We start from the raw sequence: 19,455 nt of genomic DNA, 5'->3' as shown, positions 1-19,455 counted from the left end.
ATCCTGATCTTCCTTTCTATTGAACATCTTTTGTAGCTTGAAACAAAATGGAGAATGAAGACCATAGCTTAGAGATGCAGACAACACCCTGTATCCTACATTTTTGCCCCCTGCTAGGCAGCCAGTGGGGTTTTGCAATACAGGGATGTTGGAGAACATCAGTCTCAAGCATTCCTCCCTTCTGACATTAATTAAAATCTACATCATATTTAAAGCATTTTTTCAGGACAGGTCAAGTAAGAGTATGGACAGTAATTAAAATAAAATAATCTTGAAATACACATGATAGAAAAAATGTCACCATACTAGCCTTATTAATTAATATCAACCTGATTTTATATTAGGATTTTCTCTGATGATACATCTATTAGATGGGGCTAGAATTAGTTCTTAGCAACTGGGTTAACTAGCTGCAGTAGGACACAAGAGAGGAGTAATTTTATTTTCTATCTTTTTAACGTGTACTTTTAAAAGGAATGGGGAAGGACTGATAGGCTTACCAGAAACAAAGCTACCGCACTTCCCAAGATGAAGCCCGCGATCACGTCTGAACAGTGGTTCCGATACTCAGAAACTCGGTTTAGCCCAGTGAGGAAGGCAGCACACAGGGTACCCAGACACAGCACAGGTTTGGCTAGCCTGCTACTCTTTGTTTTAATTGTGCTTGTGATGTACATCTGAAAAAAAAAGGCAAATCAAAAATGAAAAGAGATCTGCCAGAAACAAATCTTTTGCTATCCAGACATATCATAAGTCAGCAAGGATGTGTTTCACAGTTCATGAAAAAAAATAAATTGAGAAATGGAGGAAGAGGTTTAAGGTAGCTCAGAGAATATTTCTAGGTGAATAAAACAGGTACTGGAAAGTGATGTTTCAGGGTATCAAATATCCAATCAACTGCACTTACACTGGACTTTCTGAGCTGCTATATACAGGCTCAGTTTTACTGACTTCCTAACTTCTGCAAGTGCTTGCTCATATGCCAGCAAACACACGCACCAAATGTAAATGACTAAATGTTTTCAAAGGGAGTCAAGTATTTGTGTTTGTACTCCTGCAGAAACTAATGTGCATATGATGGAGTACCTAGCATCCATATGAACTGCAGCTACTCCAGCCTCCTAAGCAGCATTCAGATTAAGAAACAGATTGTTGGCCTTAAGAGAAACCACTACAGATGTCCTCTCTTCAAGGTAAAATGAAGTACAGAATGTGAGGAAGATTTCTTTCAAAACAAAGTTGATTATGAAAATGTCATTCTAAATCATGAGGTTTCATGGTGCTCACAATACTATTTAATGAACTTTACATGTTTTTGGCAGTTCATGTTTTATTTTAAATGCATTTTGTCAAAAAGAGTAAAACCATGTGGGTTACAATTAACAGCTATTAGTTATTAATTCCAGAGCCAAAAATACTGAAGATCAAGCAAACCAAGTCTGATGACAAAATAATACAATAAAATACTTTTCATCAAGTATAGATGCCTGTAAGCATTCCCAAGCTTTGATAAGCAAAGCAAATACATCAAACCACAGTCATTTTTTTTTCCCAATATTGTCTTCAACATGCACAAAGATGACACATCACCTCCCATACATGAATTTTCAAATTTTCCTCGCCCATACTTATTTTCCCTTCTCATTGACTGGGCCATCCAATGACCCTGTTGCTGGCTTCCCCTCTCTGGCTCATGTTAATAATGTCATCCCCCAAACCAGTGCAATACATTTGCTCTGGAGAAAGGGATGGGATGCAGCAATAACCTCCTGGTAGGTGAAGTGGTAGGCCAGAGCAACTGGCCAGGGGCCAGCAGGTAAGCTTGCCTCCTGGCCTGTACTGAGGCAAAATTACATGTTCACCTGCCAAGCCACTGCAGTACTACTTTTAACAGCTGAATTTGCTAGGTCTCTGCCTGGGGAAGTGAAGTCTTCACCCCTAAATGTTCTGGAGAGCACACGATTTAAAGGTGAATTCAATTCATGAATTGGAATATTATGGTGTGTCATAGCACTGGGAATGGGACTCAGCTACTCTAGAGGTTCCTGCATGCTTTTTATTTTTTCCTCTCCCCCTCTTCCCCCCATCCCACCCCCAATATGTGAATGCAGTACACGCCTTGAAAACACAACAAGCAACTGAGCACTAGGCGGCAATGTTGCCCCAGTCATTGCTGCTACGTTGGGCTGCACCTATCACGAAAATTCGGCAAGGTTTTTCTCTGCAAACAATAGGAAAAAAAATACCGAAGTGAGGTGCCACAATGTGAATAACTACTGCCCATCCTTTGTCTCCTATACATTTCTTCTCGCAGACGCCTATGGAGACGAGCAATACAGAGAAGGATTGCGCTCCCATTCCCCACAAAAGCACTGCTGTAATTTACAACACCCAAAGGAAAACCAAAATGTCCTTAAAGTAACAGTGCATTACGGCTGTGACAGCTGCAAACCCTAGCTACAGACTGTAGCATCCACTTATGCTTGTTTTCTTAGAGGTATGAGATGGAACTGGATCTTTGGGTTTCTCATGTGGGAGAACTCTCCTTATTACAGATGGGATGTTACCTAATGCATTTGAAGCTTCACACATCTCGGCAAGCAAATGTAAACTTGTAGTAAAGAGAACATTTTTAGCAATGAGGGTAATTAACCATGAAAACAGATTGCCAAGGGAAGTGATAGATTCTCTAGCATGAGGAGGGTTTAAAACAAGACAGGCTGTTTTTCCAGAATGTATGCTCCAGTTCATCCATAAATTACAAACTGAGCTCAGAAATAACTGGGTGAGATTCTTCTTTCTGGTCAGACCTCCTGATCACTGTGGTTTTTGATCTTCATTGCTTTAGTCCCTAAAGCAAAGACATTTTTGAAGATTCTCACAATATGTTTGCCCCTGCACATACAGGACATTTTCAGAGTCTTGTGTAAGAGCCCGAAATCCCAGTGAAAGTCACTTATATTTGATTTCCAGTGCTCTGCAGATGTTTTTGGAAATTTCCTATGTTGCTATTCATGGGGTAAATGTATTTACAGAATTCTAAGTGTCAAAACCAGTTGTTTGATGGCTGGGAGAGGGAGGGACGAAGTGAATATAAAAAGATGTGAGAAACAGAGAATAAGTCATTACAAAAATAAACTACATAAGATTTATCTATATAAATAATCTATTTGGCTTCTTTACTGCACTCTTATCAGTACACTCAAGCAGTGTGTTTAGCAATGTGCAATGTGTGATAGTAGCACACATCCTGTGTGTAACTCCTCTTCCATCTATTTCAGACAAGTAAGGAGTCAAGGAAGCTTTTTCGTTTGCAAGTTTAAAATAGCCAGACATATATATATATATATATGCTCGTATATATATGTGTGTGCAAACATATGCTTACATGTATTTATAATGTATACTATATCTATGTTGAGGAAGGCAGAGTGAAAGAAGTCTGTTCAGTCCTTTCAGTAGAAGGGGAAGATTTATTTTCACTGGAAAGATCACAATTTCAGCCCGGAACTGGAAAATTCTGTGTCCTACAATTTGTATAGATCTTTTCCTTTTCCATAGAGATTTCTACAGTAAGAGCCACTGACAACAATCTGTGTTGCAGAACATGATGCAGCCTCCTAGATGCTCAGTGAACCTTCCTGAGGTGCCAAAGCCTTTAATTTCGTCAATTAGTCTGGCAGGTGTTAACGTAGAAATGGAGGAAATTGACAGTGGGGTCACAGTGACCTGGGTTGCAGAAGGGACTTGCTGTAGTGTTCTGTGCTATTCAGAACTTCCCATATGTTGAAAGTTTCATGTCTAGGTATATTGTATCGTTGTACTCTAGCCAAGAAGCAACCCAGGTGTAAACAACAGATGCCAGGTCATGATCAACTGTCATGAGGCAGAGGCTTCTAGCCAGATGGAGGTGACAGAAAGCATTACTTGTGGATACTGCTAGGCTAGTGCTCAGCTTAACAATCCTAAAAATATTACTAAACTGTCAATGAGAGTGCCTAGTTGTAGCTTTTAGCCATAGAGATCCTCTTGTAACTGTATAAGAGTTCTCCTTGCTTTCAGCCCAGAGGCAAGCAGGAGGATCAGCAAGGCTGTCTCCCTTCACTCTACAGTAAGAGGTCATTTAGTTGTACTTACGAAATACTTCGGTTTGGCATGTTCAGGTTGAATATCACCACCTGTTAGATGCCCTTGTCATCGGCTTTTATGTGACCTTTCTCACAAGAGCATGATGTAACAATTGTTTGAAGACATGTAACTAGGATACCCAGCTATAACACATGATTTTATCTTTTCTTTTTTTTTTTTTGACAGAAATGTTAATAAATTAAAGAATGTTTCCAGCCTATCATTATCTCCCCTTGGGCAGTGTCTTAGGAGCACATTTTCTAACTGTACAGCAGCTTGTACAGTGCACAGAGACTGCACTGCTTCTGGGAGAGTAATAAAATTGCATTAGATATCATTCTAATTTTGATGTAAGCATGGAAACCAGGGTTGCTGCCTTTTTTTTTTTTTTTTCCTTCCCCTGTTTTAGACATACAAGTTTCATCACTGCCTGAAGAGATCACAAAAGTCATGCTTTGGGTTCCCAACTTATTTGGCAAGTGACAAGAAAAAGCCTAGCTGATTAAATATAAAACCTAGATTATAGAAAAAAAATCAAATAAAAACAAAACAAAACCAAAAACAAACAAACAAAGCCAAACCAACCACCATGGGAGCACTGTCACTAGCAGAGTAATGAACAATGTACAGAGACATCTCTACAGGATACTTGAGGATCAGTGATTTGACAACACATTTAGTGCCAGAGGGTGTTTTCAGGCAGAGACCCGGGGTAAAATTGTACTGCAGACTGAAAACTTGTGGCTCAAAAAGAACTGCATATCCTGGCTCCTCATGATATTTTCCTCTGTGGCCCTTTACAGTCCCCCTGCAATCTCCAGCATTGGCTGAGTTGCAGGGGCTACTGTAGCAGAGAGTGGACATGAAGTGGGTGTAAGGGCTGTGCCTTAAACATTAAATGCAGTCCTCTGATTTACACATCTGTCCCACTGGGGCTCAGGGGTCTCATATCTTTGTGTGCCATTCGCTGTCCACCCGAGCCATGGAGAAAGCATCAGAAGTACTCTTGAAAGCCTAGGGCTGAGAAACATTTAACTATTAGGGCCTTAAGCCCAGGAAGTAGAAGTGTTATTCCCCTTCTGTAGGAATCAGCTGTTTGTAGAAGACATGGCTTCCTAGGAACCAAAGGAGGTTGGGCAGGGGAAGTCCCTGGAAGGATTACCAAGCCTGGTTCTGGAGCAGCTATCTTAGAGTTCATCATGATGGAAACAGCTTCTACAACAATGCTGACTTTATTGGGAACTGTATTTCACATATGGTTGCTTATTGTTCAGAAGTAATGCATGCAAAACATGATGGGCTTTCCAAGCACTTCTGAACAATTCCTGATCAAAGGAGTTAACAGTTTATATCTCTATCATTATTCACACAAAATTCAATGCAAACAGATGGTAAAAGAAACAGCAGTGGGTGGCCTCTTCTTTTCATAGCAATAATGTGGTGTTTTTTCATCTGGTACCCAAATCAGGGTAAATACCCTGTCATTAATAAGTTTGAGGCTTTTCTCCAATTCTGGTGACCTACAGAGAGACTCTGCCAGTCATTTGGGTCAGGCTATGGAGGGAAAATATCCCTAGTTAAGCCACTTTAATGTTGATGAGATAGGCACAGAGAGAAGAAGTGGTTAAACGCTTACTCCGTGACCTCTGGGAAAATCAGCAACAAAAACAAGATTAGGACCTCATGCCTCTATATCACATAATGCTGCAAAAGCAATGAGAATTTGATTTGCTTATACTAGTGTATTGGGTTTAAGTGGCAAGGTTTTGGTAGCGGGGGCAGTAGGGGTGGTCTCTGTGAGAAGAGTCCAGCAGCTGCCCCATGTTAGATAAGGGCCAGTTTCATCTGGCTCCAAAAGGACCTGCTTCTGGCCAGAGCTGGGCCAATAAGCAATGCTGTTTGTGCCTCTGGGTGAGCAGATTTAAGGAAGGGAGAAAAAACTGCTGCAAAACAGCAGCTGGGAGAGTGATGAGTGAGAAGCAGCCCTGCAGCCCCCAAGGTCAGTGCAGCAGGAGGGCAGGAGGTGCTCCAGACACACAGCAGCAGTTCCCCTGCAGCCTGTGGAGAGGCCCCTGGTGGAGCAGGCTGTCCCCCTGCAGCCCATGGGTCCCACACGGAGCAGATCTCCACGCTGCAGCCCGTGGAGGAGCCCCCGGTGGAGCAGGTGGATGTGGCCTGGAGGAGGCTGCGGCCCATGGAGAGCCCCCGCAGGAGCAGGCCCCGGGCTGGAGCTGCAGCCCATGGAGAGGAGCCCACGCAGGAGCAGGGGGCCTGGGAGGACCCCCCCATGGGGGACCCGTGCTGGAGCAGTTTGCTCCTGGGGGATGGATGGACCCCGTGGTACGGAGCCGTGTGGGAGCAGTTCCTGAAGAGCTGCTGCCTGTGGGCAGCCCCCACAGGCTCAGTTCGGGAAGGACGGCATCCCGTGGGAGGGATCCCATGTGGAGCAGGGGAAGAGAGTGACCGTGAAGAAGCGGTGGAGACAAGGTGCTATAGACTGACCACAGCCTGCATTCCCTGTTCCCCTGTGCTGCTCAGGGATAGGAGGTAGAAAAGGGTGGATGGGGGAAAGGTGTTTTTAGTTTTTCTTTGTTTTTCACTTCTCTAGCTTGTTAGTAATAGGTAATAAATTTCTGTAATCTCTCTAGGCTGAGTCTGTTTTGCCTGTGACAATAATTGTTGAGTGATCTCCCTGTGCTTGTCTCAACCCTTGAGCCCTTTGCATCGTAATTTCTTCCCCTTTCCCTTTGAGGAGGTGGAGTGAGAGAGTGGTTGTGGTGGAGCTCAGCTGCTCAGCTGAGTAAAACCACCACAGCTAGCAGTTGTAAAATAGGGAGAGAGTGAAGGGGATTTTCCTCTACAGGAAAGGATGAAAGCCGTTCCTGAAACAAACCTATTATTCTTAAAAAAGACATTGTAAGACAAATAACCTCGTCTAGATGTACAGGCAGAAACCAGTGATACATATCAGCAATCATCAGTCGTGCTCACCGTGGCATATAAAGCTGAGTAGATGCTCAAAGCAGCATGTTTGGATGGAAAGGATCTCCTTGCCTTTTCAATCACCTCCACATCACCGGTGCAGATGTTGCCATTGTTTATGAACTGGTGGTGGGTCCGACAGTCGTTTCCAGTGTAGTTGGGTTTACACACAGTCAGGAAGTATGGAGCCAAGTTCCCAGTCACAACCTGGCCAGCATTTACAAATATGTCAGTAGCAAAAAGTCCAAACGCAAACACTCCTGTGAAGAAAGTTTAAAAATAAGTATTATTCAAAGAAGTTTAAAACAGTCTTGGTACCTGGAAGGAAGAAACATAATGAGAGATAAAGGACAAAACCCTGCTGTCATTACCTGGAAAAAGCCCCTGTTGACACCAGCAGAGCCCTGCGTGGAATGTATCGCATGGAAGAGTGTGTGCTCAACTATGGCAGGTGCTTAACTCAGTGTCTCCAGAAGGACTCAGAAAAAAGGCTGAAAGTGGTAAGTATATGCATAGGTACTTTTGTGATTCAAGCTCTGAACAGAACTGCGAGCTACAGGTTTCACTGCAAACCCTGCATCTGTATTACGCCTGCAAAGTTTCAACTCTGACAAGGGCTTGCAGCCTGCAATCAAATGCCATGCACATGAGCTGTTAAGATGTTTATGAATTTTTACTAGATCTGAGCCAAAAATGTTAATATAATAGCTCTGAGCTACAAAAGAAAAATGTGAGGAGCAGTGTAGCGCTGAGACACAATTAACCTTACCTTAGCATGTCACGTATCTTTTGGATTGTGACTATTCAGTATTCTGATGTTCTGATTAAGATTCTGATCCAGCAATATTTGCCAGGTCCTTTGGGATACATCCTCAATACTTCTGTCCGAAAGACCTTTCCATACAGTTGCAGTTCAGATTATGCCAGTGGGAGCACATACCCTCGTACACTACAGCTGAAAGCATGCACTTGAACCCAGGAGCTTTTGCAAGGTTGTGGAGCATCCCTTGCTTGAAACTGCAGTTGTCACATCCTCCATTGACTCCCCATGAGCGTTATCAGTATCTGCTATGGCTGCTATGAACATATATGTGGATCTTTGCTTGCAAGTGTTCCCTACACACCAAAGGAACAGAAGCGCAGGTTTGCAGTAATGCCAAACCCAAATGTTTCAAAAGACTAAATCACCTCAGTTTTCCTCCTACCCATCACTAAACTGGTCTCGAAATGTTGGGGGTCATATATTTTTGCCTCCTCTCTCCTATAGCTTTGTAGGCAAAAGTCATTTAAACTCTAACTGAACTGAGATTCCCACGTATTTAAGTACAACCAAAATTCGGATATCAACTTATCTTAGGAGAGCTGTAAGGGTTGCAGTATCTGTACTGCTTATCTGTACTGAGTTATAAAAGGAAAGAAAGATTGATGTATTCTGAGAAACAAAAATATCAGGGAGTCAGGAATACAATGCAACTGAAAATGCCTTACATCAAATTAAGAAGAATCAAAGATAGTCCTGCAGATACTGTAACCCTCCATGTAGAAAACAAAAGCAGCAGGGCCATAACTGACAGAGTTTGGTCCTTTCAAACATGTAGGGCCTGTCTTTACAAAGGACGGTGACATGAAATAAAACCCTTAACTACAAATGGATTAATTGTACACATGTGCAGTGGTACTTCCTAGCGCTGCTCACTCACAAAGATGGTGTGACTGATACAGCTATGCTGCAGCACAAAACCATCGCTGGGATATTAATGGAAAGTGCCTTCTACTTGGGTATCAGCCTGGAGATGCTGCAGGAGTGTGGTGGTTTGCACTCAGAATGCATCCATAAGGTCAGGAATGAGTGTTACCACAGTGAAGGGGATTTTGAGGACTGAGTTTATTACCAAATCTCTGGGACATGGGTTAGAACTGAGCACTCAAGAAAAGGCACACCAAATCCATGGTGCTGCCTCAATGAACTGGTGTGTGCTCATGGGTTTAAGGAGACAGTGGTGGTCAAGGAAGACAGTAGCTTCCTCCCTTTTATCATGACTTGCTTTAAACAGTATTGTTTTGATGTGCTGTGCAAATCACGGGGAATGCAGTGAGGATTATTTCCCAGCCCTTTTCAATGCTTAGAGGAAATCCAAGAGCCAGACTGTTGTCTGGCCCATGGTCTTTATTGCAAAGTCAGTACAAGTCAAAAACTGAAGTATTTCAGAAAAAGCTCCCAGGTTTCATAAAGTTATTTCAATCTCTATGCAGTGCACAGGTACAAAGGCAGTCTGGTGTTTTGCTCTGAAAGAAAGAAATTTCAACACCTCTATTTTCTCAATATTTGGAGGCACTGAAAGTGCTGGCCCAGAGTCAGTGCTGAGGGCTGCCATTGTCTGCAGAACAAGCCATGGTTGAAACCTTTATCATGTTCTCCATTATGATGTATATAGATCACTGTAATTCCCCTCTTGCAGCTCTGCCAAAATGCACCTTATGAAAATTACAGCGATGTGCAGCAACAAATTCAGCTAGCAGGAATTTAGCCTTGCAGACTGATTACACATCACCTACTCTCTGGAGACTTTGAAACAGGGTTGGTTGTAACTGATTTAAAGGCTATAACACCAGTGAGCCTTGGTAGCGGTGGAGTCCCCTGATGGGTTTTGTACCTCAGGAATCCATCTGTTCAGCTGATTTGGTCAATGACCTACAGCAGCTAAGTTAACTAACCAGAGGATGGGAATGCAGTGAGGTGACTGAAAGGTTTTTAGAGGCAGACAGGCAACTGCTGACAGGCTTCATGGGAAGGGTAGCTAGTCCTAACTCTTTACGGTTATACAGCTGAAGTTTGTGATATCATGCCACAGAGAGAACATGAGAATTTGTACCTCTTGCATACTTTGATGCTAGATTTAATGGGAGGTGATACCATCCTGCTAAACAATGGCACTTTATTGCACTGTGCTCACTCTGGCCTAGAAAACCTGAGAGCGAACTTTAGGCCAGAACTTGACATATGCTGAATAAGGATGTACCCAGCACTAGCCACATTCAAAGGAGACCTGTAAAAACACAGCCTGTACAGATGGTTGCTAGCACAAAGGATGGATACAGGCTAATTTAAGTTACACAAAACCACTCCTTCCCCTCATCCACATGTATCACATAGTCTGGCTGTAGGAGATCTTAAGCGAGGAGCAGAAGGTGTACTATTTCTGATAAAGTAGCCTGACTTTTCTTCACTGTCCTGGCTCTCTGCTGTGCTTGTGTGTGTAAGGAGCTGCCAGAAAGAAGAGATTGAAAAGCAAACCAGTAAGCAGAGTGTAATTTGGAGAGACTAATTTAGACCATGGATCCAGGGTATACTTTACACCCGGCTACTCCCTTTAGCTACCCTAGATCCCAGGAGGAAGGAACTGAGGCTCAGATTTGAACCTCTCTTCACCTCCTGTGAGAAAGACCAAACAAAACAAACAACAACAAAAAAAAGGAATGACTTTTTCAAAAAAAGCTGAGGACAGACAAAATGAACCCTAAGTCTTTCTACCTCCATCTCACCTGACCTAAAACTTGACTTGGAGGAAGCATCTAAATCTTCATCAGCTTCAATTTTGAATGCTTCAGTTTTAATTTCTCCATTTACACCCCCCATAAACTGCTGCCAAATTATCCTCCAAGCACGAATCCATAATTGTTGGGCTCTCACTGACATACAGCTCCAATGGTCTTTCTGGTACTAAACTCCCCGCGTGGCTGTTCGTCAGTGTTACCATCTCCAGCTAAGTCTACTGCTTCTGCTAACAGAAATGCATGCCTTACAGAAGGGTCTAGCTCTCCTCCCTCACCGTTAACCTTAGCACTAACTTGTTTTCTCCCGGCAACTCTTGCTCAAGCTCTTTCTTCTTCCAGCCTGAATCTCTCTGACATCAGTGACTGCAGCTGCCCGCTGACTCCATGGAAACTCTCACTATTACAGACATTTAAAATGTCACTGATTTGAAACAAAACAAATAAATAAACACACACAAAAAAACCATGGGAGTTGTAGACAAGCTGCTGAAAAGACCTTGGGAAGAGAGAAGTGAGAAGCCAGTGGGTGGAAATGAGAATGAGGAGGCAGAAGCCTTTATTAGAGAAAAACCATGAAACCGTTAAGTAAAGTGACAAAAGAAACAATGCATTGAAGTGCTCGTGGGACATCAGAAGCTATGCTCTTGGGTAACATATCGTCATGTCTTCCACAAAGTGCATTTATTTAGGCACGCCTCCCTCTCCCAGTGCCCAGACAATTGTCTGAGTTTGTCACACTCAACCTAATTTGCTGGGAAAACTTTCATATTACACATGCACACTCACATTCCCACAACCTCTTTCCCCTCTGATCTTCAGTCCATTTCTGTGGGTATTCGTCTAATTGACCTGTGCAGCCAATTAAGCCATCCATTGTTAGTCCTGTGACCCAGACTCTGCTAAACCACCCTTCGTCATTATATCTTAAAGGGTGTTGTTAAAGGAGATCTGTATCATTTGCCATTTTGCAGCTGGAGAGATGGGCATTGCAGAAAAATGTACTGCCTGTTGCTGTGGCATCAGAAACAGGCTCAAGAGCAAGCTGCTTCTGAGCACTTATAATCTGATCATGGGATTGGTTTTAATCTCCCCACAAAGCCCACTGCTCCAGCCATTTACCACCTCTTACGTCTACCTGCTTCACCTGTGAGCGTCCTACCTGGGTACTGTTTATTCAAGACATAAGAAGGAAGACATATGGTCTGAAAACACAAGAAGAAATTCAGTAGCCAGTGCAAAACCACTCCAGAGCCTTAAGCCTCCTCCCCACGGATACCCATGACTTCTTCCTGCCTTGCTGCTTCATAACTATCAATTTTCATCTAGACAAGAGTCATCTCAGAGCCCGGTGTAAAAGGGAGCAGTAACGTTTGATTTGTCTGCAGCACAGAGACCTCTCATTGTGGAGGTTCTTCAGTGATAAGAAGTGAGACCTATGGTAGTTTAAGCCTCACCCAAACACAGCTTGAGCCCTCCGAAAGGCAGCCAGTTAATTACAGAACGTGCATTGTTTCATTTTGAAGGCAGACGGAAGGATAAGGTCAGGCAAACTATGTCCTGCAGCTGCACAGGGAATTGACATCAGAGCTCTGGGGTTTATCTATCCTATTACAATAAACTCAATGTGTGTGTAAATCGTGTAAACCTTTATTTGCTGAACTAAAGCCTTAATTTGCCGAAATAAAGCCTTAATTTCATTATTTAGATGCCCACTGTGAGGTGCCCCCATGGTTTAAATTAAGCTGTCAGCAGCAGCTGATCTGTGCCATTCATTAACTGCAAATTATGCAGCTCCAAAGTAAAAGCCACTGGTAACAAATTCACAAAGCACGTTGCATTTCTGACTATCTGGAGAGAGGCTACTTGCATGTTATCAGGGCTTTGCAGGTATACAACTTAATCACAGGGATTAGAAACCTAATATATTGAAATGCAACAAAATACACACTCTGGTCACACTGCCAGACTGAGTCAGTGAGGTCTGAATCCATGATCCTGGGGGTGGTACAACTGCTGTATATAAACACACTAAATCCTTGACTAAGACCATTCTCAAAATAACACTAAAATAACGTATAAGCTCTGTTTTCAATACAAATGAGGAAGTGAAACATGCAAGCAAATGCAAGATGGCAAGGTGTTAGCAGGGGTACTGATTGGGAAATTGCCACAAGAAAAGGTGAATAAAAATACAAAAAGCTGTGTGTATTCAAGCTGGGTGGCAGGGAGAAGAGGCAGAGGCCCAAGAAACAAGCTTCTCTTCCTCACTGGTTTTTCAAAGGTCCAATACAAAACCTGTGAATTTTGGTAGCTTAAGTTCTTAATAAAACTCCTTTGAGGGATGGGGAGGGGAGGGAAGAATGATGATGGCACTAAAGAATAGCAGTGCAGCACCAATATTTTAGACAGAAAAAATTACTCCAAAGCAATCGCACACCTCTTGTTTGAACTGAAAATCTTTAAAATAAATGTCTGTGGAAGGAATGTAAAAGATAAAGAGGAAGATGGAACAAATTGCAACATATATCAAAGTCTGATGTTTCCAAGCTAAGCCAGCTTTATTTCACTGATAAACGAATTGATTTTCTAAATACAGGGAACACAGCAGATTTCACCTGTCTGGGATGCAGTAAAGAACTTGATATACACTGAAGCTAGTTGAGAGACAGTTTTTTGCCACTGATGGCAAAATGCACAGAATTTATGTTTGGGCCAGGAAGAAAGAAGAAATTTTGGTCCAGCTTTCTAAGGACAAAGAAGCAGGGAGGAATTTATGACAAAGCTCAACATTCAAGGCCCCCACTAAACTCGCGAGGGGAGAACTCTAGAGACAGACAGCTGCTGAGGACTTGAGGAAACAAAGGGCAAGTAAGTAGGAAGCACAGCAGGCAAGGTACAAAAATGAATGAAAAGAAACATGGGGCATTGTCAATATCCCAGAAAAGCTGTGGGATTTTGATTCTGATTAATTCTTTGCACCAGCACTAGAGTAAAAAAAAAGTGCCTTATTGTGAGGCATATGAAGAAAAAGCATGAGGAGAAAAAGCTCAAGTCCAGCAACCAAATCCAACATATCCCATGGTGATAATGCGACAAGCTTGATTACCTTTTACACCACCAAAGGTAGTCTGAAACTCTCTGCTTGTTCTGTGGAAAGCAATAGTCCACTGTTCTTCAAGATTTTTTTTATTTTTATTTTTTTTCACAGCATCTCTAGTTATGGAGTCAGGGAGGGACAAAAAGTCTCTTTGCCTTTCTAAAATTTGGAAATAACAATTCACAGAAGCTCTCCGTGATGTGCCTTTCAGGGTCAAAAATTTGTGTTAATTTTTCCTGAGGCATAAACATCCAGACACACTGAATGGTATTTCTCACCCTTTTGAGTAATATTAACTGTGATGACATAAGAGATAAAGCATTATTCCACAGAGCTCGGTTGCTACTTTTTGGATGTACTCATTGAAGGCTCACTAATCTGGCCCAGAAAGGGTTATCAGGTGTGGATATTCAAATGAATTTGTACCAAGACTAAACTGGTTTCCTTGCAACAAGCCAGTCCACTTGCTAGGATATCCTAGTAGAAAAACTATTTTATATTTCTGTAACTTATGGTCTTCGTGTTTAGCAAGAGAAGACGCATGCAAGAAAATCCATGTGCAAGCAACCTCCATATCCAGGTATCCTCCTTCTGGAGTGAGCAGCTGTGTGAAGATAACTTCCCTGATCACCCGGCATGGGCTACAGCTGGTCAGTCCATTTCATGTTTTCAGATGCATTTGGAATTTCAATGAAATTAGTGTGGTTATTTTTAGTTCCTTTTATAAATGGTTTCAGACACTTTTCAACAAGCTCTGCTTCTCTCATTTCACTACAGAGACAGGGAGGTTTCTGACAAAAACTTGCAATCAGTGGAGTTTAAAATGAGACCAACACTTTAAGCCATTTCTAATAAGGTTAACTTTCTTTTTCTCTGCAAGATAAATGAAGCTGCAAAGCTAAGACTGATTTCTCTAGCAGGTTCATATCCTGCTACTCTCCAACAGTCCACAGCATCATCTTGCCTCCTCCACCAGAAGAAAAACTATAGCATGAATGCCTAAGAATAAAGATGATTAAAATGAAAGCAGGGCAGAAAAATATAATTATAAGAAAACATATAGAGCAAGTGCTTAGCCACCATGGTTTAAGCTCTTTTAGTGCTGACCCCGCAGGCGAGAGTATTTGATTAGGACTTTGCAAAACATGCTGAATGTGCTGCAACAGCCAAACAGCCCTGAGTGGCCCAGTGGACCTCAGTACTCTGCTTTTCTCTTAATGGCAGTTTACTATCCATCAATATATCCTAGAGGTTATCTGAAGTTCAAGGGTATTTTACTTTAATTACATTCCCATGTCTTTCATTTTAATGAGCAGCACACAGGACAGGCCTGGATAATGAACCACAGGTGGTTTGTGTCTCCATCCTCAGTGTGGGAGAGGGTAAAAAACCTATTTCACTTCCTAACCTCCATGCAAAAAGCAGGAGGCACAGAAAGAGGACAGGGAGAAAGAAAATCACAGTTCTTCATCCTTTGCAGCATGTATTTTTCACTGATGAAAATCTGAATGCACGGAGTTTTTCAACTCCATGCTCTTTGCAAGAATCCCTGCCTGCAGCCATGGCTATGCTCCGTGGAAGCCATAGTCACACCAGCCCTTTTGTTTTTTCACATATAAAACTCAAAAATTCATTAATGACAAGGAAGATGTCATTCAGGTATTTTCAGTGTTTTATTCAGCTGTTTCTTTTAACTCAGACTGTGAATTCAGACCCAACTCTCTTAAAAGGGGTATACATAAGGATGATTTACCTCTGTGAATACATGGGAAGGGAGGTGCACAGATAGCCTGTGAATAAAAACTCCTGGTCAGCGGAGAGTCATATTCACCACTGTTCTGTGCAGGCAGTGAGACAGCTCTCCCTGTTTCTAAACACTCAGGGGTGCAGCTTGGGCAGCCTTAAATAGCTGTGAACTGGGAAGCCTTCAGAGAACAGTAAGATCCCTTGTCAGTGCCACAGCAGATATTCAGTTTGCGCTGCTGCTCCTGCTCCTGCAGAACCACGAGACGGTCCCCTTGGTGAGGTCTCCTGGGCATTTTTCCACTGATTAAGCTTTGTGAAAAGGGTCTAGAGGTCTTTAAGTACAGTAGAAAACAAACTCCAAATGGTTTTGTGACAGAATTTTTTCCCTAGTTTCTCAGCAATTAACTCAAAAAAAATCTCAAACAAAAAAAACACAACACAAATACAATAAAAATAAGAATGTTATTTTAGTGGACTCTGGGCTTTTTTATGCTGTGCTCAGCTGAACATTATGTGCTAGAGCTATAGATGTTAAAATTAGACCTGAATAAAAAAATGCAAAAGAGATGGGCTGCTGAGAACCGATTTGTGAGTAAAATGGGTAGCTTATACAGAATAGCAATGATGGAATTATTCATATAAGAATTTGATTGGCATAACCTTTCTTCAAGGGTGCAGAAGAAGCATTAAGCTCAGCAGAACAGTATATAAACCAGGTCCAGATAGCATGACATGGCACATTTCAAACATTACCTTGCAAATCCGGAGGGGGACTATCCCTGCAAGGTGGAAGATGCCTGCAAAGATTTCACAGCTCAATTAATTTTGTGCTGTAGATGATTAGGATCTTTTGTTCTGTTTTGGTGCGAACAGGGACTAAACTTGCAGTGCTAAAGATGCTTACCTATAAAACGTATTATTCTTCGAAGCAGTGGGTTCAGGTAACAGCACTCTCCAGTCAAAATAGTTTTCTCTTGAATAATTAGGGTTTCTCTGGTTGACTTTATGAAATACATGGATATCTCACCAATAAAAATCTGTCAGGAAAGAGAAAGAAACAGAAGGTTAAATAAGCAGACTTTAAAACATATGAGTCAGGTTCCAGCCCACAGAATCTACTACACACCATAGCGTCTTTGGGACGCTGCACTTCCACGGTGAGGGTACACCATTCAGTTGGGATGAACTGAGATAGACCCAGCTCCCAGCCAAGAAAAGGATCTGCTGTTCTTACACTCAGTGGAATGACACATCAAGTACGAGGCCTCCTTATACTAACTTCTGGGATACAGGGAACAAACAGAGCTTTATCATTACCGTGCATCACAAAACCTCCTATTTTTACTGCCATTAACACAGAATTTGCCATGTCCTGGGATTAGCATTTAAAATTTACCGGCAGGATTGTTTTCATGGATGGAAGGCTTCTGCCCATGGAGGGAAGTGGAAGCTAATGTTACAGACTTCTACCCCACCATTTTAGCAGCAAGCGTCGGCAACACTGGATGCTTTTTACAGCCTTCACAGCTTCTCAAAAATACACTTGTCTGAATCTGCCACAAAGGCAACAGAGCTCCTGCCAACTTTCAAAAGAAATTTAGATGAAGGACGTCCCTGAAGTGGAAACTTATCAGAAGTCACAAAACTTTTGAGGAGGTCGTTGAAAATTTTGGAGGTCATACGCTGTTATTTGTACTAATGAAGTAAAAAGCGCCAGGACATGGAGGCAGGACTGGCAATCACCCATGCTGTTAGGTTGTTAGTATGGTCCCTGCCATAGCCTGTCCCAGTCTCACAGTTTCTCTGAACATGCCTGGGCCAATTCCCACGAGGAAAGCTGGATACAGCCACTGCTCTTTATGACAGTTTGGCCACTGATTTCACATGCTGGCCAGTCTGAAGACCAGAGGATGATTTCTGAACTGTTTTGTTTGCTAAATGTATGGTTTTATTTATTAAAACATCAAAATGTAAGTCTCCAGGGATTTACCAATCTTCATGTTAAATGTGTTTATGTAGTAAGTATATAGTTTGCCATCAGAACATTTATTCTTTCCATGAAATATGATAGATGTTTCCCACAGGGGTAGGATCACTATTTCCTAAGTACTCAGAATTAATTTAACTCTGTTGCACAGAAGTCTATCTGCCCTAACTAAAGCTGGACAGAATCTGATCATCGGCTTTAGCAGCAGTAATGGTCCACTCACAGCAGGCACTTCTGCAAATCTCACCTATCATGTTCTGTCAGCAGGCTTCAGAAAGTGAAACTGAAATTTTGAAAGACAGCATTTGTAATGAAAGTCTTTAGGAAAAAAAATAAAATAAAAAAGCCAGCCCAAAGTGGAAGAAATGAGCTTTTAAGAAGGAGCACCCAAAGGAATTAATTGAACTACATTTATGATAACACAAAAGGAATCCATGATGTTAAGGAACGGCCAAAGAAATGCATTACAAAAGTGTGCGCATGCATGCGGGCAGATACAGAGAATAAACCTCAAGGAGCGAGCCCTAGTTTGCTTTGCTGTAATGGTATGTATGCTGTTTCAAGGGCAACAATTTATCCTTATTAAGCCAGATGAGCATCCTTATTGATTATTGACATTCAAGCCAAGTATGCTCAACCTTTTTATAATTCTAACCGCTGATGGTGAGAGATGTAGAGTTCTAAAATGTATGTCGATAATGGCATCTGTGGGTAGGAGCCGATGCATGGGAGCCACACTGAAATATTGCCTTTATCCTGTTTCACTCCATCTGCTCTTAACAGAATTGGCAAGCAGTTCAATAAGCTCAGCTCACTAACTATGGGGCTGGGAATTAAGAAACAGACCATCTGCAGTAAAGCAGTTTAAAAGTGACACTCTGTTTCAAACCATTTATTATTTGAATTATGATAATGCTCAGAAGTTCGAGTTAATGCTTTGACTCTTTGTCTGCCTGGGGCTGTACATACACATTGAGAGACAATTCATGCCCCGAGGAAATTCTAGTTTGTGAAGAAGATGAGTTAGTGGACTTGAAAAAAAATACAACACAAACTTTTCAAATAAGAGTTAGGTATAAAACATAGTAATAATCCTTCTTTAAGAATACATCATTTTTAATTTCCTTTGCACCAGAAGTTGACTGAGCATTTTCCAGCTTCAATTCCCACCTTTGTTTCCATGAACTTAGCTATCTGGCACACTCCTAGAGACCCTCATGTGGACAGATTAGTTCCACTTAGATTCAGGAGTAAGTTTTGCCATGGAATAAATCTGTTCAATCTGTGATTTAAGCAGCACTATCCCAGATTTCCTCTGACATAGCAAAATGTGACTTTTAAAGTGACCAGTCCCTTTGCTTCAATATAGACTTTAGATATATAGTAGTAACACTGTATTTGTGAGGTGACATAAGATGATTCAATATAACTGGACTATTCTTGTGGTTCTACCTCTGATACTGAATTTAGTTGCCTGAATTTGAGGGTTTTGCTTCCTTGTATGCTTTATTTGGGCTCTAGAAAGTGGTTCAAGGCCAGGGCATGCTCTAAAAGCCCAAGGTGAGACTGGGCACTTAATTCTGATCTAGCTGTGCAAAACTGAATATGGTCTGAATATTCTCTCAAAAAAGTGTTTATTTATTTATTTATTTATTTTTTCCTCCAGGCATTTCTCAAATTGAATAACTCCACTAATTTTCATGATTTAAAATGCATGATTCTGCATGAGCAGTGTCCACATGCAGCCAAGTTGTCCAGCTGGCCTCCCAAAATCAATCACTGACACTGTTAAGTGCCTTAGCATCTGCCAGAACAGAATCAGCAACCCGGGAACGTGTACAATTCAGTCCTAAATCTGAAATCTAAATATAGATACACATATACAAGTGGAAAAAACAAAACAAAACAAAACAAAAAAAACCCAGCAAACTACTACTTTAATGTCCATTTGGGAAAACAA

At 41.8% G+C, this 19,455-nt stretch overlaps 1 protein-coding gene across 1 annotated transcript in view; it reads right to left on the bottom strand.

The window, feature by feature from the left end:
- Positions 1-19,455, bottom strand: part of PLPPR1 (phospholipid phosphatase related 1) — a 69,824-nt gene that overhangs the window by 3,262 nt on the left and 47,107 nt on the right. The window contains exons 3-5 of the mRNA XM_035564526.1: positions 16,413-16,545; positions 7,120-7,370; positions 501-677 (exon numbers count right to left, since the gene is read on the bottom strand). Coding sequence (XP_035420419.1) covers positions 501-677; positions 7,120-7,370; positions 16,413-16,545 — 561 coding nt within the window. The remainder of the gene's footprint in view (positions 1-500; positions 678-7,119; positions 7,371-16,412; positions 16,546-19,455) is intronic.

The sequence above is a fragment of the Cygnus atratus genome, chromosome Z, assembly GCF_013377495.2.
Source record: "Cygnus atratus isolate AKBS03 ecotype Queensland, Australia chromosome Z, CAtr_DNAZoo_HiC_assembly, whole genome shotgun sequence".
Lineage (NCBI taxonomy): Eukaryota > Metazoa > Chordata > Aves > Anseriformes > Anatidae > Cygnus > Cygnus atratus.
The sequence above is the reverse complement of the archived record's forward strand: the minus strand, read 5'-3'. Positions and strand labels throughout refer to the sequence as shown.